The sequence below is a fragment of the Rhinatrema bivittatum genome, chromosome 1 (genome assembly GCF_901001135.1).
Source record: "Rhinatrema bivittatum chromosome 1, aRhiBiv1.1, whole genome shotgun sequence".
NCBI classification, from domain to species: Eukaryota; Metazoa; Chordata; class Amphibia; order Gymnophiona; family Rhinatrematidae; genus Rhinatrema; species Rhinatrema bivittatum.
Genome location: NC_042615.1, coordinates 683,256,697 through 683,284,524, shown reverse-complemented (window position 1 = coordinate 683,284,524; position 27,828 = coordinate 683,256,697). Strand labels below are relative to the sequence as shown.

Genomic DNA, 27,828 nt, shown 5'->3' with positions numbered 1-27,828 from the left:
GAATCGCTCCTTATATGAGGCGTCTCCGTATTTCCTTTATTTCTTTAAAATACAAATTAGTATGTTGTTTCATATGATGTGATGATCATTGTGTTTCCATTTGTATTTTATAATTTTCAAACAAGTATTGACTTGCATGTATATTAAAATGAGAAATAAAAAATTAAAAAAAAAAAAAAAGTTGCATGATGGCATTTGATGGCACAGAGTCAGATCCTTTTTCTCTCATGGCTCAGAATGTTTGTCTTTGGCTTCTAAGCATGCACAGGACTTCCTGCATTAGCATCCCCACTCATGATTCTGCCTCAGTCTATTTTCATCCACTCAGTGAATGGTTGGGAAAAACTTCTCTCACAACGTCATTGCATCAGACTTAAAGATGTGGACAGAAAAAACATCATCTGAAAGTAAAGGGAAAAGCCCTGTGAGGGAATTCATAAGAAACTCCCTCAAACTACCTTAAAGGACCAGCCACAGGTATATGGTCCGGTCCTCCTTAAGGATCAATACCGCAAGGGATTCTGGTCAAGGGGAGTTCCCTTTAGCCAGGGGTTAAAATGGCAGGGCAGAGAGAGCTTGGGGAGGCCCCGAGAAGCAGAGAGAGAATTACAAGGACCTCCCAAGAGTAAAGGTTGTGCCATATCTGAAGTAAGGTGAGCTATATTGTTTTCTTTGTAACTCCTGAAGGTAAGGCATACTGCCAGATTTGCTTGAACCAATTCCTCTGTAAATAAAGTGCACTAAAGCTCCAGCCAGAGTCAACTCGTGGTTTCCTCTGACTATTATCAAGCCATTTACCACTCAAGCTGCCATAAGCCCATTAAAAAAATGTAAGCCATGTAGGCACATAATGTCAATTTTGGATTTATATTCACTTTGCCTGAAATACTTTGGGCCGCACCATGATATAACTAAATGTGGCCCTTGAGGATTAATTTTCCTAAACGCACTGACTTACAGAGAACTTTGCCTGAAACATGAGCAGCCAAATTCAACTGATTGGAGTAAGATGAAAAAACCCAAAAATTGATTTTGCAAGATCATGAAAAAAACTTCGATGTCAACAGTCGCCAGAGCCGAAAGAATACATAGAGGAACCATCAGCATCAAAACATCAGAGCTGAGACTAGACTGCATTGAAGATGCACAACACTGAACTGTTGAGCTCTAAAAGTAAGACCTGAGAGCTATCAGAACCAAGAAGGCACGGTGCTCAGTCATGGGCACTGAAGAATCAATGCTGAGAATCGCTAGCACTGAAGAAACACAAAGATGAACCATCAGCGCTGAAACATCTGTGCTGAGTTTTATCATCATCAGCTCAGTACCAACATTCTGAGATGCTGCGAGTAAGCTCATTGCCATTATGCTTGGCTTCAAATGTGATTGAAACAGGAAGAAAACATACAAGGAAAAGGAAACACACAAAATCAGCAAGTAACATGTCTACATCTCCTCTATTGGAGCCTTAAACAGTCAGCAAAACTCTTACGTCTGGGCATCCTAGCACAACAACCAATATAGTAATGTCATGTCTTTGTGCAAAAATTATGGGCAAACTTTCTAAAGATATGAAGGAAACACTAAAACTGAAAAGTCTATCAAACAACTAATAGTAGAAAAATTGTGAGAACATCTTCAAGTGAAATTTCTACCTTCAATTATTGGGAAAAGAGAGGAGAAGAAAACTGAGAAAAAAAAAGTCAGACACAACTTAATTTATAGAGCCCATATCTGCCAATAGAATTAGATGCACCATCATTGGAGTCACCATAGGACTATACAGCTAAACAACCCAGGAGTTTAACCCCATCGGAACTCAATATACCCTAATTTTCTACAGAAAATTTCAGAATCACTAACATTCAGCCTAGAAGAGGATGCTGAAGAAACTAGTGACTTACAAGGAGTCCTAAGGTTCATCCAACCACTGAAACAATATAAAGCACTTCTAATGCTTGAAACTCTAAAGAAAGTTCAAACAAAAATCTGGAAAACACCTTTCACTGGACCACCAGTAGCAAAATACATTGATGTGAAATGTAGGATGCAAAAAATTCCCAGGACATGAGAAAATACAAATCCATCATGACTCCTTAATTGTAGAGTCCGTGATGAAAAAATCCTATTCAAATTTACCTCCAGGAATCGACCTAAGACTTATTGATACAGTGGGAAAGAGTACACCAGGGAGTTACCCTGCAAGCAAGAATTGCTGCGCACCAGATATAGATGATTCAATATCTTCAAGACGATTCCAGAAAATTACCTGAAGAAGAGCAATCCTTCAATTAAATCATGGCAGACACAAAGGGCTGTGCAAAACATGACATGATCAATTTACCACTTCTTTGATACTGCCACAAGAGTATCTGCCACAGTTATAGCAGCAAGAAGGTTAGCTTGGCTAAGAGCTTCAGGCCTTAGAGATGATGTCATAGAAAAAATAACGGATACATCATGTATAAATGAAAACTTGATTGGAGATAAGGTGAAAGAGACAGTAGAGGCAATAAAGAACCAGAATACAACTCTGCAGTCTTGACTTCTTCGCATCAGTACTCATCACTACAAAGAAGGTATAAACAAGTTCTATTCAAGAGGTCAGAGCCAGTGGAAGCACTAGGCGAACTAGGCCTGGGCCTAGGGCACCGAGTATTAGGGGGCGCCGCGAGCAGTGGTATCCCGAGGGGAGCCAATGCCCCCGGGTGCAGGGAGGCTCATTTGGCTGCCAGTGGACCTCATTCCACTGGCGGCTGAGCAGCAACACATAGCACACACGCAGATCAGCAGGGCCGTGGTGGAGCTCACGTCACCATGGCCCGAAGAAAAAGGTCGCGTTCAAGCCTGCAGGTGCTCCTCCTCCTTCCTGCCTGCGCGACCCCAGAAGAAAACGTTGCCAGAGCCGCGCGGGCAGGAAGGAGCAGAAGCATCAGCGCGTGCAGAAGAGGAGCAGCCGATGCGGGCCACCGCGAATCCCAAGTCGCAGCGGCCCGAGAAGAGGAAGAAGCCCGGAGCGACCCGTGAAGAGGAGGCCCAGAGGTGAGAGAGAGGCTGAGGGCCTGTAGGGTGTGTATGTGTGCGTGTATGTCCGTTGCTCTAATCACTAGGCTACTCCTTCACTCCACTTTCAATTCAAATACTCGAGTAATATCTTCAACATGAAGTTTGCCAGTTCTCTCTGTGTTCAGCTTTCCTCTTTGTTCTACCCATGTTACCAGATCATGACCACATTTTAATGCTAATCTCCCAAACTGCTCTCTGTTTACCACACTGCCTCATTTAAATATGGTCAAAAGCAAGTACATGAGCTCTACTCCCTAAGGGTCAATGACAGAAAGAATATAAATGTAACATTTCTTGCAGAAAAACTCATATTTAGAAGGAAGTAATAAAGGATGCTACAGAGAATTTAGGTGCCTATCACATTTATAGTAAACTCTGAGGAAAAAAAAAGAAGAAAATATGATCTTCTGCACACGGCATATTTCACCTTGCTCTCACTATCATATAAAGAGCACTGCCTATCAAGCAGGAACATTTCTTTCATAAACTACTAGAGATGTACATTTGTTACAAACAAATAAAGAATCTGAATAAAAAATGGCCATTTTCAGTTGTTTTTTCAAATGAAACAAATCCCTACCGGTTCCAAGAAACCTCTTTGGGGAGTGGTTGGCATAGGACAGGAGGTTTTGAGGTGTGCACTGTCATATAGATGGAAGGTATTCCAATGATGGTAATTCCTCAGTGAGATTAAGGAAGTAGACTTGGGAGCTGAGAGGTCTACAAGTTCAAGGAGCAACAGATCTTAAAGGTATTTTTATTACCTAGGATGAAGGAGAATGCCCATGCGTACTAATACCTATACCAGGTGTACAGCCTATTGCGATGATTATACATAGAATAAAATGGGGTTATCTTACGTTTCATGTGTTTCAGTATTTTCAGTCATTATGTAGCCCAAAATGGGGAGCGGGGGGGGGGGGGGGGGGGGGGGGGCGGGTTTGGAGGAGTACAGAATTAGTATTTATGAGAGGGATGGGAACTGCATATGGTGAGTTCCTGGCAAATAAAAACGTCTTATGTTACAAACGTGACAAAGACCTGTTTGGTCATTGTGAAGGTTGCATTGACGATGCAAATCATGGGCCACATCAGAAGTGTCTTTGTTATTCTAGCATTTGTTTAAGTTTGATTAATAAGAAGACTTTTTCCTGCTCTACATATGGGATACTTTGAGATGTCTTTTTTTGAATCACATTGATTTTAAAATCTCAAAAAAGATTTTCAAAAATAAAAATGTTGGGGCCGATATTCAGCTGCAGAGTGACCTATCCAGCTAATTTAACCGGGATATTCAGCTGAATATATCCGGCTATCCTAAAATTAGCCAGATAAGTATATCTGGGTAACTATAAGACAGCCCTAGGACACGACCAGAGTTAGCCACATAAGTTAAGCGGCTAACTCTGCTCCTCCTGGAAATGTCTCCCACCCATCCCCCATACAACAAGAGGAAGGGTGCCTTTCTCTGAGAGAGGCCCATAGGATTATCAGTATTTTCCAGGAGGGATGAAATAGGAGTTATCCATGGGGAGAGTGAGCGAAATGGGTGAGGAGTCTTCATGGATCCAATCTAAGGTTCTCTGTCATCTTGAAGCGATAATGGAAGAAGAGGAGTAATACAGGTAGCCTTCAGGTATCATATGTAGGATGGATGACAGGAGAGAAAAATTAATTACAAGAGAGGTAGGAAAAATGAGGATATTTTTCCTGGCATTCACCAAATTGACTAAAAAGATATTTTCATCAGATGAGAGGGAGTTGCCCTTATCACCTGATTTGACAGGAGAATAACTAAAAGGGAGATTTACTAAGCTGTGATAGTTTATCATGGGCGAGGACAATTTTCATGGTGGGGTGGTACCATCTCTTCCTGCTCAATGGTGACCCACCTCTGCTGGCGCCACCATTGCTTAAAGGGCCAGTGGCCCGAAAAATGGTGCTCCTCCAAGAGCATAAAAAATTACTTGGGGATCAATGTTAACCTTTGCCCACCCCCTCTCCACCACTTAAGGAGGTGGCACTGGCCCCTCTGAAAAGTAAATATATGAAATGGCATATGCACAGCAACGGCTCTTTTCCTTCCCCACCCCCTCCCCTTCAATGGCAAAAATCCCCATGGACAAAGGATTTCCCACGACCCATCTACCCCTCCACCCCTGGCTTATTGCTACCCCTGGTGACTAGTGTCCCCAACCCCCACCCCAAAAAGTAGAATCCTGGTGGTCTGGGGTGGGCCAGTGGACTCCCATCTCTCCCCCTAACCCCCAGTATCTTGAAAAAGGGTCTTCAGTAGCTTGCCAGGAACCTGGAATGCTCCCTAGCCCCAAGCCCAGTGGGCACCATTGTTCAAAATGGTTCCAACCCAACCTTGCCCCTATCACATGATAAGGAGTAAGGTCTGGGAATCTGATGTAGGCCACGTGGCTTAGGTTCAATCCCCGGAAGGGCGACCAAAATAATAAAGGGGTTGGAATGGCTCCCCTATGAGGAAACATAGAAACATGATGGCAGAAAAAGACTGTCCAATTAATTTAGCATTATAATTCTCATCACTTCCTTAGAGATCCCCTGTATTTATCCAATGCTTTCTTGAATTCAGATACTGGTTTTGTGTCCACCACTTTGTCTGGGAGGCTGTTCCACACATCCACCACCCTCTCTGTAAAGAAATATTTCCTAAGATTACTCTTGAGTCTACCCCCTTTCAACCTAGTTGCATGACCCTTTGTTCTAGAACCCCCTTTCTGTTGAAAAAGGCTCACCTCCTGTACATGGAAATCTTTGAGATTTGAATGCCTCTATCATATCTCCCATTGTCTCCTTTCCTCTTGGGCATACATGTTTAGAACTTTAAGTTTATCCCCATATGATTTAGCAGGAAAACCACTGACCATTTCAGTAGCCACCCTCTGAACCAACTCCATCCTGTTTATATCCTTAGTAAATCTCCAGCTTAGTAAATCTCCAGCTTAGTAAATCTCCAGAATTGTACACAGTATTCCAAATGGGGTGTCACCAAGGACCAGAAGCAATATCATCTCCCTTTTTCTGCTGACCATTCCTCTTCCTATGCAGCCCTAAGCATCTTTCTGGCTTTTACCATTGTTTTATCCACCTGTTTGGCCACCTTAAGATCATCAGATAACAATTATCCCCATAACCTACTCTTCCTTAGAGGAATTTCACCTCCAATACTGAGGTTTACCTCACTTCCAATCTTATTTGTGTTTGTTTTATTTAGTCCTTACTCAGTGAATATCAAACAGAAATATTTGTTAAGCAATTTTGCTTTTTCCTCATCAGCCTCTACATATTCCTCCCTTTCACCTTTGAGTCTCACAATGCCTCTTTTGCACTTCCGTCTATCACAGCATATCTAAAAAAAAAGTCTTTTCCCCCCATTTTACCTTATTTGCTATTTTTTATTCTATTTGAAGTTTTGCATTCCTGACTATTTTCCCAGATTCTCTTAATTTTTCCAGATATTGTCTCCTGTCTTCTTCTTTCTGTGATCTCTTGTAGCTATGAATGCTAACCATTTCTCCCTTACCTTTACAGCTAATTCTTTAGAAAACCGTAACTGCCTCTTTTTACTCTTCCTTTTATTTACTTTCCTAACAAAAAAATTAGCATAAGAACATAAGAAATTGCCATACTGGATCAGACCAAAGGTCCATCAAGCCCAGCATCCTGTTTCCAACTGTGGCCAATGCAGGCTACAAGTACCTGGCAAATACCCAAAAACTAAGATTATCCCATGCTACTGATGTTAGTAATAGCAGTGGCTATTTTCTAAGTCAACTTGATTAATAACAGGTAATGGGCTTCTCCTCCAAGAAATTATCCAATCCTTTTTTAAATCCAGCTACACTAACTGCACTAACCACATCCTCTGGCAACAAATTCCAGAGTTTAATTGTGCGTTGACTGAAAAAGAATTTTCTCTGATTAGTTTTAAATTTCCTACATGCTAACTTTATGGAGTGCCCCCTAGTCCTTCTATTATCCAAAAGAGTAAATAACGGATTCACATTTACCCGTTCTAGACCTCTCATGATTTTAAAGACCTCTATCATATCCCCCCTCAGCCATCTCTTCTCCAAGTTGAACAGCCCTAACCTCTTTAGTCTTTCCTCATAAGGGAGCTATTCCATCCCCTTTAACATTTTGGTCACCCTTCTCTGTACTTCCCCATCACAAATATATCTTTATTGAGATGCGGTGACCAGAATTGTACACAGTATTCAAGGTATCTCTCGAAATGGAGCAATACATAGGCTTATGACATTTTCTGTTTTATTCACCATTCCCTTCCTAATAATTCCTAACATTCTGTTTGCTTTTTGGACTGCCACAGCACACTAAGCCGACGATTTAAATGCATTATCCACTATGACACCTAGATCTCTTTCCTGCGAAGAAGCTCCTAATATGGAACCTAACATCGTGTAACTATAGCATGGGTTATTTTTCCCTATATGCATCACCTTGCATTTATCCACATTAAATTTCATCTGCCATTTGGATGCCCAATTTTCCAGTCTCACAAGGCCCTCCTGCAATTTATCACAATCTGCTTGTGATTTAACTACTCTGAATAATTTTGTATCATCTGCAAATCTGATTACCTCACTCATCATATTCCTTTCCAGATCATTTATAAATATATTGAAAAGCACGGGTCCTAATACAGATCCTCGAGGCACTCAACTGTTTACCCATTTCCACTAAGAAAATTGTCCATTTAATCCAACACTCTGTTTCCTGTCTTTTAACCAGTTTGTAATCCACAAAAGGACATCGCCATCTATCCCATGACTTTTTACTTTTCTTAGAAGCCTCTCATGAGGAGCTCTGTCAAATGCCTTCTGAAAATCCAAATACACTAACATCTACTAGTTCACCTTTATCTACATGTTTATTAACCCCTTCAAAAAAGTGAAGCAGATTTGTGAGGCAAGACTTGCCTTTGGAAAAGCCATGCTGACTTTGTTCCATGAAACCATGTCTTTCTATATGTTTTGTGATTCTGATCGTTAGAATACTTTCCACTATTTTTCCTGGCTCTGAAGTCAGGCTAACTGGTCTATAGTTACCCGGATCGCCCCTGGAGTCCTTTTTAAATATTGGGGTTATATTTGCTACCCTCCAGTCTTCAGGTACAATGGATGATTTTAATGACAGGCTACAAATTTTAACTAACAGATCTGAAATTTCATTTTTGAGTTCCTTCAGAACCCTGGGGTGTATACCATCTAGTCCAGGTGATTTACTATTCTTCAGTTTGTCAATCAGGCCTACCACATCTTCTAGGTTCACTATGATTTGGTTCAATTCATCTGAATCATTACCCATTAAATTCTTCTCCAGACTGGATATCTCCCCAACATCCTCTTCAGTAAACACCGAAGCAAAGAAATCATTTAATATTTCTGCAATGGCCTTATCTTCTCTGCCTCTTTAACCCCTCGAACATCTAACAGTCCAACTGACTCCCTCGCAGGCTTCCTGCGTCAGATATATTTTAAAAAGTTTTTACTGTGAGCTTTTGCCTCTACAACCAACTTCTTTTCAAATTCTCTCTTAGCCTGTCTTACCAATGTCTTACATTTAACTTGCCAACGCTTACACTTTACCCTATTTTCTTCTGTTGGATCCTTATTCCAATTTTTGAATGAAGACCTTTTGGCTAAAATAGCCTCTTTCACCTCACCTTTTAACCATGCTGGTAATTGTTTTGCTTTCTTTTCACCTTTCTTAATGTGTGGAATACATCTGGACTGTGCTTCTAGGATGATATTTTTTAACAATGTCTATGTCTTTGCATACGTTTTACCTTATTTTTTTTAATTTATTTATTTAGATTTTTTTATATAACGGCATTCATGACCAGGTCACATCATGCTGGTTTACATAGAAACAAGGGGTGCATCAAACAGTAGAACTAAACTGGTGCAAGGGGGAAGCAGTTACAAAAAACAGGGGTATAAAACTGCACCTTTTAGGTTTTTTCTAACTTTTTTCTCGTGTTTTCAAAGTTTCCCTTTTGAAAATTTAGGGCTAGAGCCATGGATTTACTTACTGTCCCCCTTCCTGTCATTAATTCAAATTTGAACATATTATGATCACTATTGCCAAGCGGCCCACCACCGATACCTTTCTCACCAAATTCTGTGCTCCACTGAGAATTTGATCTAAAATTGCTCCCTCTCTTGTCGGTTCCTGAACCAATTGCTCCATAAAACTATCATTTATTCCATCAAGGAACTTTATCTCTCTAGCATGTCCTGATTTACATTTACCCAGTCAATATTGGGGTAATTGAAATCTCCCTTTATTACTACATTACCAATTTGGTTAGATTCCCTAATTTCTCTTAGCATTTCACTGTCCATCTCACCATGTTGGCCAGGAGAACGGTAGTATACTCCTATCACTATACTCTTCCCCAACACACAAGGGATTTCTACCCATAAAGATTTGATTGTGCATTTAGTCTCATGCAGAATTTTTATCCTGTTGGACTCTATGCCATCCCGGACATAAAGTGCCACCCCGCCTCCCAGATGCTCCTCTCTGTCATTGCAATATAATTTGTACCCCGGTATAGCACTGTCCCCTTGGTTATCCTCCTTCCACCATGTCTCTGAGATGCCAATTAAGTCTGTCATCATTTACTGCTATACATTCTAATTCTCCCATCTTACTTAGACTTCTGGCATTAACATACAAACATTTCAAAGTGTGTTTTTTGTTTGTATTTTCATTCTGCTTTTTAATTGATAGAGATAAATTGGAATCTTTTAGCTCAGGTGAGTTTTTAATTACAGGTACTTGGACTACTTTTCTTATTATTGAAAACTCACTGTTGGGATGCCCTAATTCTAATGTATCATTAGTATCCTTTGAAGATACCTCCCTCTGAACCATGTGCTGCTGAGAGACGTCAGCTTTCCCCTTTGCTCTAGTTTAAAAACTGCTTTATCTCCTTTTTAAAGGTTAGCACCAGCAGCCTGGTTCCACCCTGGTTAAGGTGGAGCCCATCCCTTCTAAAAAGACTCCCCCTTCCCCAAAAGGTTCCCCAGTTCCTTACAAAACTGAATCCCTCTTCCTTGCACCATCGTCTCATCCACTCATTTAGACTCCGGAGCTCTGCCTGCCTCTGGAGACCTGCGCGTGAAACAAGGAGCATTTCAGAGAATGCTACCCTGGAGGTTCTGAATTTCAGCTTTCTACCTAAGAGCCGAAATTTGGCTTCTAGAACATCCCTCCCACATTTTCCTATGTCATTGGTGCCCACATGTACCACGACAGCCGGCTCCTCCCCAGCACTGTCTATCCTATCTAGGTGATGCCTGAGGACTGCCACCTTACCATGCGATCCTCACGCCCACCAGCCACCCACCTGTCTACATTCCTAATAATCAAATCACCAACTATGACAGCTGACCTAACCCTTCCCTCCTGGGCAGTAGCCCTGGTAGTCACATCCTCGATGCGAGAGGACAATGCACCACCTGGAGAGCAGGTCCTTGCTACAGGATCCTTTCCTGCTGCACCAGGTTGATGCTCTCTGATCATGATACTTCACTTTCAATGCATATCCAGCATGGCTCTCTGCTTCTACAGCAGGGGAGAAGAAAAAAAAAAAAAACCAACAAGAGCTGTACAACATAGTCTAGGTAAAACAAATAAGCATGGGTGTAGCTTGCTTATCGCGGCGGTTACTGCCCCTACTACCCCTAACTAATCAAGCTAGATATTTCACTTGCATGCAGCTCCATCACTGCTCTCTACATTAATGGTGGGGGTGGAAGGGGAATAGAACAAGGAGCTAAGAGTAACAGATAAGAATGAGAGAAAAAATGTGTGAGGCTTGCTGGGCAGACTGGATGGGCCATTCGGTCTTCTTCTGCCGTCATTTCTATGTTTCTATGTTTCTATGAGACCTTCTTCCTTCAAGGCGGCACCAAGGCTGCCAGTCTGACGTAGGGACTTGGCTCCTATGTCCCTAAAGGTCTCAACTATATACCTTATGATACAGTATGTTCTTTTAGTTTTACCCACTGCCTTTCTACTTCCCCAAGATTTTCCCATTCAGCTAATGACTCCTTGAGGTACTCAAGGAAAGACTAAAGAGGTTACGGCTGTTCAGCTTGGAGAAGAGACAGCTAAGGGGGATATGATGGAGGGCTACAAAATTATGAAAGTACTAGAACTGGTAAATGTGAATCAGTTTTTTTACTCTTCAAGATATTAGAAGGATAGGAGGCACTCCCTGGAGTTACCTATAATACCTGAATTAATTTGCTTTGAATATAAAAATCAGATAAATAAATAAAATGACGTTAGGAAGTAGCACATTTAAAAGAAATCAGAGAAAATTCTTTTTCCTCAACACACAATTAAGTTTTGGAATTCGCTGCCAGAAGATGTTGTTAAGGCAATTACCTTAGTTGGGTTTAAAAAAGGTTTGGACAAGTTCCTGGAGGAGAAGTCCATAAACTGCTATTAATCAATACTAAATAGTAGCTTGGGATCTGTTTAATGTTTTTGTTCTTGCCAGATACTTATATCCTGTATTGGCCACTGTTGGAAACAGGATGCCTGGCTTGATGAACCCTCATTTGGACCCCGTATTGCAACTTCTTAAATTCTCATGTGATTATTGCTGCTCTTTACAACTAAGAAAACATCAGTGCTGTATACAATGAACTGTAAAGTAGAATTTTACTTAAAGCAATGCATAGAGCATAGAAGAATAATCTTCCCACCAGCCAGGGTATCTTGAACACTCACATAACATTAACAACATAGGAAGACCAGGACATTTAAGACTGTATTTGAGGTGTCCAGGATGATTAGCCTGGAAGTTACAAATGTTTAAAATTAGGGGAGAGTTGTAAAAGGTTGTTCTAAGGTTGTTTGATAGAGCAAAAGAAGAGGGTTTGTTTCACTTCTCGTTCCTATTTATATCATAACAAAAAAAGTTTGTAAAATGTCAAAACCACTCCCAAATATATTCAGGTCTAAAGGTTACCTTAGGTAAATAGAAGGTTGCAATTATAGGGATGAATGACTATTTATGGCTATAGGCTATGTCTGTGGCTGAATGGATGGCATTAATGGGGTATCCAATCCATACTAACTCCATGCTTCCTTTTTATGCCAACTATGTCCTGAATATCTGCTTTTATAACAACTGGCATTTGGGGGTTTTGGTTTTATTCACCCTCTAGAAGCTAACATTTTGCATGAATTGAGCCTAAAAAGAACAATTAGGGATGTGCATTCGTTTGCATTTGTTTCTGTACTTTATGTGCATAAATTTTTTACGGTCATAAAATTTGATTTTATGTACATAAGTACAACATGTAGGTTGAAATTTTAATTTTATGCATGTAAATGGTATTTACTTACATAAACTATTAAAACAAAATTTACAAAATGCACCAAAAAAAGAGAAGGAAATGAATGGATGAACTGAACTGATAATATTTTGTGCATACATCCCTAGATCACATTATTTGCATAACCATATCTTTTGCAGCTGGTACAGAAAACATTTATTTTGTCATGTAATTGCTCTAATGAGTAAATAAAAGTGAGTTAGGTATCTGTTAATAGTAAATCAATTCAACTATTGTATCAGATTCTCTCAGCTGATTTGCAATAGTGTCATTAAAGCTGTTGTCCATTATGTACACAAGCTGCCAGCATTTGGTCACAGACATATTAACAAGTCTGTAATGGTAATTTTTTGACAACTAGCTATTAGCCAAATTATAATGTGTGTCAACATTCCGAAATATAATAGATTATTTGTTTTTCTTGCTTGATGAAAGCACTGGCAGTCTAATTGTTACTGCAACCGGGGGGGTGGGGGGTGGGGAAGATGCAGTTGGTCATGGGTTGTGTAGGCGCATACACAGCCCCTTATGCTATAAGGGGATCAGTGCCTTTACAACGTGCATCCAACACACCAGGAAACTAATAGCGCTCATCACACGCAAATGCATGTGAATGAGGCTATTAGTTATTCACTCCCAATGCAAAAACAAAAATATGCATCCAATATACACATTTCTGAGCACCCCAACAAGATGTACAGAAAAGCAGAAAATACTGCTTTTCTGTACATCTTCCGACTTAATATCATGGTGATATTTAGTCGAAGGAAGGAAAGATTGAAAAAAAAAATTATTTTAAAGTGCCAGCAGTGGCATCGACATCCTACAGCACAATGAAGGAGGAACATAGCAAGTAGAAAGACTAGCACCAACACACTGAGCAACCATGATAGTGGCCAGAACACCACAAGGAGTTGAGTAAGTCATATGGCAACAAGGCTCAGAGGCAGAGGGTAGATACAGGCTGGCTACACCCGGGGAGAGTTCCCTTTCCTTTGTGCAGGAAAGGGCTCCCTAGAATGGGTTCGCTCCTAGAGTGGGGTGTTTCCATTGGTGTGAGCTCTCGCTGGTCTTTTAAAATCTGGTAGAGTTAGCAGATATAGAAATGAGAATTTTCAAGGCCGAGGCGGAGGAGATTACCATGTAAACAGTGGTTCAATATGGGTCAGAGGGTAGATACAGGCTGGCTACACCCGGGGAGAGTTCCCTTTCCTTTCAGCCGGGAAGGGCTCCCTGGAATGGGTTGGCCCCTAGAGTGAAGCATGAGCCTTCATAGCATGGCGACCTAGAGCAGGGTCTCACTGTGAGCATGGTCTCACTGTGTTGTGTTTGCCACAGTCTAAGTACCTTGGAGATCTTTTCTTTTTCTGAACTTGGGTCAACAGGTGGTAAGAGATAGGCTGCAACAACGGGGAGAGTTTCCGTTCCTTTGAGCAGGAATGGGTTGGCCCATAGAGTGTATAATGGTACAAATTGTTAGGATTTAAGCATTTGCAAACAGATCATGACTTCATAAGCAAGACAGAGGAAGTTCTCTTCTCTGCCCTGAAACTAAAGAAAACTGTTTGTTTTATTTAAGGATCCATGCTGTGAAGGATTACTAATTTGAATTGCCAGAGACTGAGGTTTCCCTTTGCAATGAGGGTTCAGCCATTAGGACTGAACATAAGGCCTGGATGGACAGGCCCAGTATTCGAGGACAGAGGTCAATTCCACGTAGGGACATAAGGCCTGGACGAACAGGCACAGCAGTCAAGGTCCAACACTTGTAGGGACATAAGGCCTGGACGGACAGGCACAGCAATCGAGAACAGAGGTGAATCCCACCTAGGGACATAAGGCCTGGACGGACAGGCACAGCAGTCGAGGACAGAGGTCAAACCCTTATAGGGACATAAGGCCTGGACGGACAGGCACAGCAATTTTTTTAAATTTATTTATATTCCGCTTTTCATGCTTTTCAAGCACTTCATAGTGGATTACACTCAGGTACTGTAGGTATTTCCCTATCCCCAGAGGGCTTACAATCTAAGTCAAACCCTTGAAGGGACATAAGGCACAGCATTCGAGGGCAGAGGTGAATCCCACATAGGGACATAAGGCCTGGATGGACAGGCTCAGCAATACAGGACAGAGTCAATCCCACCTAGGGACATAAGGCCTGGACGGACAGGCACAGCAGTCGAGGACAGAGATGAATCCCACCTAGGGACATAAGGCCTGGATGGTCAGGCACAGCAATACAGGACAGAGTCAATCTCACCTAGGGACATAAGGCCTGGACGGACAGGCACAGCAATCGAGAACAGAGGTGAATCCCACCTAGGGACATAAGGCCTGGACGGACAGGCACAGCAGTCGAGGACAGAGGTCAAACCCTTATAGGGACATAAGGCCTGGACGGACAGGCACAGCAATTTTTTTTAATTTATTTATATTCCGCTTTTCATGCACTTCATAGTGGATTTCACTCAGGTACTGTAGGTATTTCTAGAGATGTGAATCGTGTCCTCGATCGTCTTAACGATCAATTTCGGCTGGGAGGGGGAGGGAATCGTATTGTTGCCGTTTGGGTGTGTAAACTATCGTGAAAATCGTTAAAATCGTGAGCCGACACACTAAAACCCCCTAAAACCCACCCCCGACCCTTTAAATTAAATCCCCCACCCTCCTGAACCCCCCCCAAATGCTTTAAATAACCTGGGGATCCAGTGGTGGTCCAGAACGGCGGCGGTCCAGAACGGCCCCCTCAATTGAATCCTGTTGTCTTCAGCCGGCGCCATTTTGCAAAATGGCCGCCGCAAAAGACTTGCCAAAAGTCCAGCGGGGGTCCGGAACGACCTCCTGTGTCGAATCGTTTTTGTCTATGGCCGCTGCCATTTTGCGGCAGCCATTTTGCAAAATGGCGCCGGCTGAAGACAACAGGATTCAATTGAGGGGGCCGTTCCGGACCGCCGCCGTTCTGGACCACCGCTGGATCCCCAGGTTATTTAAAGCATTTGGGGGGGGGTTCGGGAGGGTGGGGGATTTAATTTAAAGGGTCGGGGGTGGGTTTTAGGGGGTTTTAGTGTGCCGGTTTTCCTGCCCTCCCCCTTCCCCCGATTTACAATTTTTTAACGATAAATCAGGGGAATTGGTATTGTATCGTGGCCCTAACGATTTTTGACGATTTAAAATATATCGGACGATATTTTAAATCGTCAAAAAACGATTCACATCCCTAGGTATTTCCCTATCCCCAGAGGGCTTTTAATCTAAGTCAAACCCTTGCAGGGACATAAGGCCTGGATGGACAGGCACAGCAATCGTGGACAGAGTCAATCCCACCTAGGGACATAAGGCCTGGACGGACAGGCACAGCAATACAGGACAGAGTCAATCCCACCTAGGGACATAAGGCCTGGACGGACAGGCACAGCAATCGAGGTCAAACCCTTCTAGGGATGCAAGTCCTGGACGGACAGGCACAGCAATACAGGACAGAGTCAATCCCACCTAGAGACATAAGGCCTGGACGGACAGGCACAGCAGTCGAGGACAGAGGTGAATCCCACCAAGGGACATAAGGCCTGGATGGTCAGACACAATAATAAAGTTCAGTCTGTTAAACTACCCACTGCCCACTGTCACAGTGCCTTGCTATGCACTAATGTAACGTGTGTGGTGTGCACACACACACACAGCTTGCTTGTAAGCACAAAAGAGGCAGACTGGGGATTTCACTGCACCGACTGTCCCAATAATAAAGTTCAGTCTGCTAAATTGCCAGCCCACTGAAACCCAGTGCCTAGAGAGACTGAGTGAGTTGAATTAAACAAATTCAGTTTAAAAAAGCTGGAATTGTTGGCACAGCAGGAAAATCAATGAAATATATTTTCCAATGGAAATTCTAGCAAAATTGAATATATCTCTCCCAGCCACAACACCCAAATGGTGCTTGCTTGCAGCCTAGCCCAGAGGGTGAATGAAACAAAATGGCACTGCTAGCAGCTTCTCTCCCTGGCACAGAGAGACCATCTCAGATCACCTAAATAAACTGCTTAAAAAACAAACAGGGCTAGCTGGCACAGGCACTGCAGCCAAATAAAGAATAAATAGCTTTTTTCCCCTACTAACTAGCTTAGCTAGTAATTCAGTAGAGATTTCTGAACTCAGACTGGCTCTGAGTGCAGCCTGCTTCCACAGAGACCACCTCCCCCACACCACCCCTGAAAAGAAAGTGCGTGGCAAGCCGCGTGCTTAAGTATATATAGTGCTGGGTCATCAGGAAAATTGTCACCGAGCACTGAATGACAGCACGATTGGCTGTATTCAGTGCATTTCAAAAAATGTTATCACTGATATGCTGCATTCCGGTATCCGTGCCAACCTGTCTGATCCTTTCCTGTGAGTCACTGATGACTCACAGGAAAGGGCTGGTTTTTGGTTCTGGATACACCGAAATGGCGTCCTCCAATTGCAAATGGTGGCGAAGAAAAGTGCATGCACGCGCCGTGCACCATGCAACGGATGAAACGGATGATAAGTTATATTCGTGGGTAGTCGCGATACTTTTCGCTTCCCCACGAATATAACAAATAGGGACATATACGTTGCGGATTGCCAATACGTCGTAAACGAATGCACACCCCTATTGGGTATGGAAGTGTCAAGATGGAATGGCTGCTGTGTACAAAGAAGTATTTGTGCCATAGCAAGTTCCATACAAGAATACGTTGATGTAGTTTTCAAAATAGATAGTTAAACTGGCAAGTTAAATGCAAAGCACTGATAAGGAAAGCAAAAAGAGAATTTGAAAAGAAGCTTGCCATGGATGCAAAATCTCATAATCAAATCTTTTTCAGGTACATTCAAATTAGAAAGCCTGCAAGGGAGTCTGCTGGACCATTAGATGATCAAAGGGTAAAAGGGGCACTTAGGGATGACAAAGCCATAGCAGAAAGACTAAATTAATTCTTTAGCTGGATGGTCAGGTCGGAGGGCTGTCCTAAAGTTAACTTTAAGATAGCCGGGTATATTCAGTAGCATGTCCACACCACTGAATACACTCTGCTAGTTAGCTGGATATGTTTTTCCAGCTAACTAGCCAATCTGCACAGCAGCTGAAAATAGACCTACTTGTGCCCTCAATTAAAGTGGCAGTGCAAGTTTGTGTTTTTTTGCCTCTGTTGTTTCCATATTTTAGTCTTAAACTCTAGATATCCTCTCTTTTTATTTTATGTACAAAATTTTATGGTGTTTCTGCTTATCATTTAAGTAAAACGAGAGCTCAAACGTTTTGCATATTAGGTCCTAGCCTTTGGAATATTCTACCCTAAAGAAGTGTATAGTAAATCAGATTATCTGTAATTTCAGAAGAAACTAAAAGTGTTCTTTTTACGAATGCTTTTGGGAGTAATTTGAATTGATATTTAGTATTTATCCATTCTGTTGATTTAACTGTTTAGTCTGTTATGTTATTTTGTTTTTAAAATTGTTAAATTAAATTGTTTTATGTTTTTATGTATATTTTTAAGTATGTTGATTGTAATCTGCAGTGAATATTTATAGAACTGCAGAATATAAGTGAAGAAAAATAAATACATTTTATTTTTCAATAATACTTATACTGGGCTGATAAAAACCATCACAGCAGGCAGAGAATCCAGTTTACTCCAGAAGTCACACATCTGCTAGATCACTGCCTTGCATATTCCAATCACTAAACTGAAAATAAAATACTTTTTCTACATTTACTAGGGTATGCTTCCAGCGCAAATGTTCAGCCCAGCACTGATCATTTACACTGCTAGCATATGCTTCCAGCACTATTACTACAGAAATGCTGGGAGCACCCAGGATTGCTAAGTATCGCAATCTTGGGGAAAAAAAGGAGGCCCTCCCTCAGGTACTGGGTGGGTGGGAGGGTGTATTTATCAGGGAGGGAAAAGGGGAGTGCTGGAGGGTTGGGCCAGGATGGAGCTGAAATCTGATTTATTTTAACATTTCAAGGGGTTGTGGGGGTTCAGACACTTGTGGTGGAGGGTAGGAATCATCCAGGAGGCCCATGACTGTGTTTTGTTTTGGACAGACCCTTAATTGGATATCTTTTGAAGTAGCAAGTTATCCGGCCACACAGGGCCAGATAACTAAAAACCTAACTGATTATATTTAGTTATGCAGCTATACATAGCCAGATAACTTTAGCTAAGTATATTCAGCAGGATGCTTAACCTGCTGAATATCTGGAACAAGTTATCCAGCTTACTTTAGTCAGATAACCTTTCCACTAAACTGAATATTGCTCTCTTATACTGCCATTGCTCCTGCTACAATTCTCATCCTCATCCCAGCCTGATTTTGCCCCTTTATTCGACATTTACATCCACCTATCAACTGTTCACCTATTAAGATTTAAATTTCCAAGATAATTCCCTAAGAGTTGGAGTCTAAATGCTATTCAGCCATTTCATTTCCAAGCACAAGGTAGAGTATGAGGTAAACTCTCCGTTTTAGATTAAAAAAAACCAAACACGTTTTTAAGATGACTGAATGTATGTAAAAGATGTGTGAATGGATTTAAGGTCCATGGGAGCCGTTTTGAAGCCTTGACTCTGGAGGTATGAAACTGGAGCTCTGGCAGAGAGTTACCTGGCTTGTGGGAATGGAGAAAGTAGCTAGAAATGCTAGTTTTCAGGTATGATGTATGGAGCTATGTCGATTAGAGGTAGTGGCTACCAGGTCGATCCACCCTGCCTCACAACTGTTTGTAAAGGCTAGCCAGCAGTGAACAAATTGAACTGTGCTGGATCTCTTCCCTTGATGCTCAGGTAAGAGGTATTCACATTATTGGACTATTTTGTTTGTTGCTGCAGTTTGTAAGTCAGGAATCCTATGCTATGCTTGCACTTTTGATTTCTTTGTTAAACACCACTGAAAAGTCATAACTGTTGTATCTAAGCTAGACTCCGACAATGGACAACAGCCAGGGCTGAAGCCTTGGTGACTAGCTCTACTGCTCACAAGTTTCAAACCTGTGTTAATTCAACCCATTTTTGTGTTTGCTATCATGAGTCCAATATATGTTCATCTCCTTTCCTGTCTAATTACATTTAAGCAGAATTTGTATATGTACCAAGGATAATCTTTTAACAGATCTAAGGAAATGGATGCCATGCATGGCTGAGATAGTCACTTGGCTATGAATACACCAGAAGAACTTTTAATTAAATTGGATAGCCTAAAAGCCAAAAAAGAATTAAACAAGCTCTAAAATGTGTACAGTAAGAGGATAAAGATTGTGGCAGGATCAGTGGCAATATATGATTCTTGCTATATTTTTTTGTGATTTTAGCTTCATTCCTCAGGATTGCATACCAACTAAGTAAAAAAAAAAAAAAAGTACTTCTCTCCCAGGGCTAGATTCATCAAGATATTGACACCTGCAACAAGAGTCAGAGACAGAGACAGAGACTATCTATAAGGCCCTTGTAGTAGTTAGCTATTTATGCTACTATAGGAGGCCCACCTAGTAACTCAAGGTGAGATTTAGATAGTAATGTAGGGGTTAGGGGCCACTTTGACATGCAGAGTAAGACGTACGAACAGCACAGTGCAGTCTTGTGAAGATTTGATGTCTTTCGGAATGAGGAAACTCACACAACGATGAGATTTGTACAATGTTCTTTCAACCTAACTTGATGGACTCTCTACCTGGGTAACATCAACAGAACATTGAGAAAATGCCTTAACGCATGTGAAAATGCCATAATGCGAGTTGGAAAATGATCTTATAAGTTTCATTCCACTATTTCAGATCCAAGCATGTGGTAAGTGAAAAAGAGATATATTCTTCACTTTAAAAAAACAAGGTTTTAAGAAGATTTATTTATGAATGTAAGTGAAAGATGCATGAACGCACAGTAACCAGAGTTGAAGCCTTGACAATTGGCACTACCGCTCACAAGTTTCAAGCTTGTGCTAATTCAAATCTTTTTTGTGTATGCTTCTATGATAATAAGAAAGAAAATTAATTCATTTGGACTTCTTGGTGACATGAAAATAAGGGCTCCTAATTAAGAGCCTGACTTTCAAAACAGTCTGCAATACACCTTTGCACATATCAGCAGATGTGCAAAAATTTATGAGCCTGATTTTCAAAAGCATTTACATGCTTAAAAATGGGTTTTACATATGTATATGTATTTTAGCCGTGTATAAAGGCTTTTGAAAATTGCTACAATAGTAGTTACTTTTACATATGTAAATCCTTTTGAACATTACCCCCTATGTTAGCATGTTATTGACGGGATGCACAGTTTATAAAATACCACATATTTTAGTCCCAAAAGTACATGTGTATGTTGTAGTATATTTGTAATAAGGAACACATATACTTTCTCTATCCATTTAAAAAAAATATGCATATATTTTACATATGAAATAATTGTAATAATTTTTGTGTAATAACACAGAATTAAACACAGAGACGGGAACAGTTTAAAATAAGCGTGTCCAATGTTCTGAAAATACTTAGTTGTGCACATATTTGGAATCACCAGTTTGCCAATACCTCCACCAGTTTACCTACACCCTCTAGTACTTCACCCTGAACCCCTATCAATTCACCCAGACTTCCCTCTGAAAAACTACAGACAAGTGTGATTTCAATTGCACAAGTCCATTAGCAAGTAAAAAAAGTGTTAAGGCTAATTCAGCAATGTGTGCATATATATCTTTTACAAAATAGCAACTTGTGCACACACTTGTGAACCCCACCCTAGAACACCTCTAGACCGCCCCCTTTGTTTCCCCATTTACATGAGAGGTTCTGGTTTCATAATCACATGAGAGGTTCTGGTTTCATAGACACATGTGACCACCGTGTAACACTTTGAAAATTCCCTCTTAAGAGAAAAGGGTTTGCAGGTACGCATGGGAATATTAGGGACTTTATGATGCCACAACAAAATTGTTTTCTTTTTCATGATATAGCATTAACTAAATTACAGCTTGTTGTCTGCCTGACACTATATCTTGACAGGAGGAGGAGGAAAACCTACAATATGCTATAATGTAATGTTTTACAAATGTCTTACCTTTGTTGACAGTTTAAAGCTTCCTTACCTGTAGTTGCTGTCTTTGCAGATTTTGATGCAGTGGAATTTGTTGCATTCTTCAGCTCTTTATCATTCTCCTCAGCCCGTGAAGATTTTGCTTCTGAACTGAAACTGCTCTTGGGTGCTTTCTCCACTGGATCCTTCTTTTTGGGTGAAACTGTTTTGGAGCTTTTTTCTACTGATTCCTTTAATCCACCTGCTTTAGGTGAAGCACCCGACTTTGACTTACTTTCACTTTTTCTGGCAGGTGAAGATGATTTGACCTTAGTACCTTGCTTTTTAATTTTTGTCTTTTCTCGGATATCCTTCTTCATTGGTTTTCCTAAGTTCTGGTCAACAGGCATTGCTTCTGGATCTATCATTGATACATCAGGATGCCTAGGAGGAGGACTAGGATCTTGCATTGGAACTGGGGGAGGGTCCATACTCTTGTATGTAACTGTTTTATCAGTTGGAATGGTTTCAGATTCATCTTCTGAGTCAATGTTGGCATCTGCAGTGATAGAAGGACATTCTTCAGTCTCAGGAGGAACATCAGAATCAGTCTGAGATGGAACAGATTCACTTACTGAGGTTGGAGGAGTTTCATCACACTGCCGTGCTTGCTGCTTTCCTCCAGAAGGAGGCTGTGTCCCACCAAGTTGAACTATTGGCTTTTCTTGTTCCTGGGAATGATCGTCATTTGCAAACCATTCCAAGGGATTAGGGTTAATAAAGGAAGGTGAAAGTTCTGTTTTAGGATGCTTATATTCACAAGAAGATACAAGGCATAAATCAACATCTTGACGAGCTTCTGCTAAATATGATTTTTCAGTTGCAAAATTTCTATCTGTTGTCCCACTAGAGTAACCGAGAACATCAGACATACTAACTGGTTTTTCACTATCTCCTTTGTCTAGTATTTCTGAAGATTTTTGATTATGCATTGAGGAGAATTCTTGAAATGGGTCATGCAGTGCTGAACTGTGAAAACTAAATGATTCTTCTGAAGAAACATGCAGAGATGGTGATGGTGAGCGGCAAACAGCAGCTGCTTCTTTGATCACAGAAGGTGTACCTGACAAACTGGGAGAATGTAAAGGAGTGGATTCTCTTGGAGTTAAAGGAGATAGGTCAGGTTCTGGAGAAAGTTTTTCTTCTAGGCTCTGCATCTTTTCAGCATTTTGTGAAGAATATAGTGAAATATCTGTATGCTGAACAACATCTTCTAGATGTTCCTCATTCAGAGGAGAAGTTGCCTGTGATGGTGTATGTGCAGATGAAGTAGAGGGGGAAATATCTACTTGAGATCCTGAAATAAATTGTGTAAGATCTTTGTTTTCACTATAAAATGCCTTCTCTACTGCTGCTATTTGATGTGCAAAAGCAGGCTCCTGCATGTCAGATGGACTGTAATCTACTTCAGTTGGTCCATTTTCAGCTATGTGGTGCATACTAGAGCCTACTGTATGGTGTTCTGGAGATTGTCTACTAAAGTCCATTGCCAATGAATTCTCTGGGGATTCTTGACTAAATTCTACAGACATAGTTGACTGTTCCGGAGATCTATGCTCTTGAACTGGGGTTCTAGGTTTTGATGCTTTGGGGGAGAAATCTGGGGGAGAAATAGACATGGGTCTAGGACATTCTTCTTTAGATGGAGACATTTCTGTTTCCTGGAAAGTTGTTGGTGTTTGTACAACAGACACTGATAGGGAATCATCAACTTCTGTTGAATGAGGAGACCCAACTTCAGCATGTAAGGAAGGAGATACATCATCAGTAGTTGGCTCTAGGACTGAGCTAGTAGCAACAGATGCTGTAGAAACTGAGGCAACACCTTCTATGTGAGAATATGTGTCCTCCGCTACAACTTCATCAACAGGAGTAGCAGACTTATCAGAGGCTGTACCTTCAGAAATAGACATCTTAGTGTCCTCTTTAAAGGATCCAAATTGACTATAGTCAATTTGTGTAGGGGACATTTCTCCTGTTGATTTCTTTTCATCCAATCCACTCAAATATTGACAGCTGGTAGCTTCAAGATCCTCTACTTTTGTTTTTAGACTAAAGCTCCCTTTAGCTGTCATAAGCTCTAAGTCTTTTTCATCTTTTCCTTCATGAGAAAGACCGACAGAAATTATTTCAGAAGTTCCTTCTTCAGTGTTTTTGTTGAAAGACTTTTCAGCAGCTCCTGTAGAAGATTTTATTGTATTTATTTGAGATGCAGTTAAAAACATTTCATATGATGGCTCTGAACCAATCAATGGTGGACTACGTAAAGGAGACAGAACTTTTTCAATAGGTGATTCAGAGTCTGGCACTGGCTCATCCATTGGGCTTATTTTGGGACTATCTTGTTTATCTTTGGTATCAGAAAACTCAAAAGTAACTGGAACTGAGGCCTTATTATTTATTTGTTGAGATTCTAGGTGACTAAACTGTTCATTAGTTGGCGATTGATGATAAGGTGTATGACCAGCACTACCTGCAGTTGACTGTGAAGGAGATAGTACTTCTAATGTTTTATCATCAGGACTCGTACCATGTTCCACAACTTCTTGATGTATATCTGGTAGTGCAGGAAGAACTCCTAGATCTGGTGACGTTTTAATCTCATTAGGAGTCAAGTCAAAGTTTACACTGCGTTCACTCAATGGTGTTTTAGCAATTGGTGATGGAGGAGCTGGGCTTTTATTTGGACTGTCTTTTTCTCCAAGATCATCTGAAAATGTATCCTGTATATCTAATTTAGTAGTAGTTCTTATTTCAGCATCGCTTTGCGTGCATATTTCTTGTAAGGAAGATTTGTTAAATTTGTCTTCTTCTAATGAAGAGGGTGGTGAAATTGTAGAAGCGGAAGCATTATAATCTTTACCTTCTGTTGCATCAGTCTTAGACTCATCAGATGATACACTGAAGGCATCAGGAAGTGGAGAAAGTCTAGTTCTGTCATATTCCTGAGAATACAAAGATGTCTCATACTTAATAGTGCTTACATATTCCTGAGAAGGAGATTCACTTTCCTCATTATTAGTTTCATCACTCATCACATCCCGAGGAGTTGACATTTCATCCATCGGAGTTGGTTCACTTGAGATTTCAATGGTAGAGTGGGTAAAACCTGATGTAGCTGTGAATTCCTCATGTTGGTCATCTCGGTTTTCCTCATCTGAAACAGTTGCTTCACTTTCAGACCCACCAGGTAAAGTCTCATCATGAATTAAAGAACCTGGCTCAACAACTGGAGAATGGGGTTCAGACCGTTTTGCTGATGTGGTGATAAATAAGCCATATTTGTTTGCAGATTCATCAATTAATGCTGCTTTTCCTTCCCTATCAATCTCATAATCTTCTTCTGCCTTTTCTAATTTTTCTGTTTCCTCTTCTTCTTCCATGACATCTTCATTTTTATCTTCATCAATCTCTTCTTCAGTCTCTTCAGCTTCTCCCTTTTCAACAATATCATCCATATCTTCTTCGGCTTGCTCATCACCTATGTCAGGTTCTTCCCTTTCTATATTCTTCTCATCTCTATGTTTTACATGTTCATCTGTTTCAGTCTCTGCTTCCTCTTCAGTTTCACCCACTTCCGTGGAATACTCCAGATCATGTTGTTCTGTCACATTTAGTGATGCCCTTTCTTCTATGTCCTCAATTTGCTCATCAACCTCCTCTGTTTCTGCCTTTTCTTCATAGTCTCCCACTTCAGATGATTCTTCAAAACCAGTCCCTTCATCTTCAAACCTTTCATTTTCATCTGCCTTGTGCTTTTCTACAGATTCTAGTTCTTCAGGAGTTTGTTCACATTCACCTTCAGCCTCAGTGGTAGTAATTCCTTCATCAGGAGATTCATCATGTTCTTCAATATCTAGTGCTTCTTTGTTGACTACATGTACTTCATTTGGTAATGTTACTTCTTGTTTTTCCTTATTTTCTGTTATCTCTAATTGAGGCTGAGTTTTGTTTGCCACTAATACTTCTGCTTTTAGATCTTCAAAATCTTTTGTTAAATCTTCAGGTGAAGACATGAGAGATCTCTCTGCTTCAAGATTTGCTGCTTTTCCAGCAGCAGTTGTTGTAACTGCTGCTGCTGTTGCTACTGCTGCTGTCACAGCAGCAGCTCCTACTGCAGTCACAGCAGCTTTCCTTTCATTGACTTTGCTGCCTTTCTTTGTAACTTTAATTTTTCCTTTTTCCTTTGGCTTTCCTGAAGCTCCACTTTCTTTTTTTACAGGTTCCTCCTTCTGTGCTTTAGGTTTTACCATAGGCTTTCGGGCTTCAGTTGGTGGAGCAGATGCTTTCTTTGTTTCTTTTGGAAGTTTCTTCGCCTCTCTTTTGGGCTCCTTTTCTTCTTTTTTAATTTCCTTTTGAGGTGCATCTTTCTTTACTTCTTTCTTAGCTTCCTTTTTATCTTCTTTTTTCATTTCCCTTTTCACTTCTTTCTTAGGTTTTTCTTCTTTCTTGCTTGATGTTTTGTCTTCTTTTTTGGAAATCTCTTTCTTTGGTTTTTCTTTCTCCTGTTTCTTTTCTTCAGACTTTACTTTTACTTCATTTTTTAAAGGCTTAACTTTTCCAACCTTAGGTTTGATGTCTGATTTTTGTTTTTCAGCAGTTTCGGATTTCGGTGATGGCTCTTCTTTACTTGTTGGCTCTTTTTCAGTTTTTGTAGGTGTTTCTTTTTTGACACTAATCTTTTCTTTGATCTCTACCTTTTGGGCCTTATCTGGTGTGATAGACTTTGCTACTTCCAGTTTCTCTTCTCTAGAGTCTTTCTTGACGGTCTTGCTCAAAGTTGTTTTAATGGAAGTTTTGAGACTTTCCTTGCTGTCTGTTCTCTGCTTCATCTTGGTTTGTTTCACTGGCTGACTAAATACATTATCGGTTAGGTCCTTCTGTGTTACTATTGGTTGCTTAAGGAAATCTAAATGTTTGAGTTTTTCTAGCCCTTCTAGTATGTTGTATTGGGTAGTATTTCCTGGAAACAAAACTCTAATAATTTTGTCTGCAGGGTTTGCTGGATGCCATACAATCAAGGATGAGACTGAGGTAAAATAATTAATTGGAATATCTAGTTCTTGACCGCTAGGTAGTACCATGTCAGTTTTGTCTTTACTGGTACCTGACCACTGTTGCATAAAGTATTGCATTTCCTTGCTACCTTTGATTGGTGTAAGCACATACATCTCAAGTTTTCCTACTCCCATTTTTTGAAACAGAATAATAGGATCAATGGCATTCCCTCCACTTCTAATAAGAGGTTCTGGTTTCATAGACAATTTATTTAAATACTGAAGTGTGAAGCAAGCTTCTTCTATGCTTCTCCTCACCCTAAAATTAGGTTCAGGGTTTTTCAGATTCTCAGGTACATTAAGGAATACAACTCCTAAATCTGGGGAGATAAGATTTTTCATCCAGTCACTGTTAGTAGTAGAGCCTTGAGATTGTTCCTCTTCCAGCTCAGCCATTTTCCGCTGTAACATGCTATTAATTCCAGGCAAGTTATCATCCCCAATATGGGTGAGCAAAATTGAATCTACTCGATCTAGATGTCGGATAAGTTTCCAGAAGCAAGATTTCCTTTCAGATCCACCATTAATAAGCATATTGAAGCCATTTACTGCAAACAATGCAGAGTCCCCTCTGCCCCCTGGAAAAATATAACAACAGGGCTTTGAGAGTTTCAAAAAACCACCTGACATTGGTGGCTCCAAAATATCAAATGGTGAAGGTACCTCTACTGATTCTGACAGATACTCTGTGAATTCTGAAAGTCCTTCCATTTCAGGTAATATAGAGGTTGAGTTAAGTTTAATGTTGATGAAGTCTTGAAGGTTATGTCTCTCTAAGTTTGAATTTTTCCAGTCTCCTTCCTCAGGACAAAATAATGTTAGGCTGGCTTTGTTGGCAGGGTGCGTAGTGCTCAGCAATTCACCAATCTAATATAAAAATACAAAACGAACAAAAAACTTCATGTTAAAGTGAATCCATTTTAAAGTTAGAAAGAATCTAAAAATGCCCTCATATATTGAGATTTACATGATGCTTTTCAGCTTGGCCCTGCAGTTTCCTTCAGTATTGCTGTATCTATCATATTTGTAAATTTCTCTACAGTTTGTGCCATTAATCCCAGTATTCTAAAGTAAGCCGACAGTCTTTCACTCTCCTCTAAAAATGTAGGGGCTCTGGAGATCTATATATAATATGAAAAACAAGGTTATAGATTCTGCACTGTGGTGAGAACCCTGCCCCCCAGTAATGATATTGAAGGT

General features: G+C 40.6%; 1 protein-coding gene across 3 annotated transcripts in view; it reads right to left on the bottom strand.

Annotated features, from left to right (window-relative positions):
* MAP1B (microtubule associated protein 1B) overlaps positions 1-27,828 on the bottom strand; it is a 361,790-nt gene that overhangs the window by 43,617 nt on the left and 290,345 nt on the right. For all 3 annotated transcript variants that reach the window (XM_029574634.1, XM_029574615.1, XM_029574624.1), the window contains exon 5: positions 21,585-27,495. In XM_029574634.1, the coding sequence (XP_029430494.1) occupies positions 21,585-27,495 (5,911 nt within the window). The remainder of the gene's footprint in view (positions 1-21,584; positions 27,496-27,828) is intronic.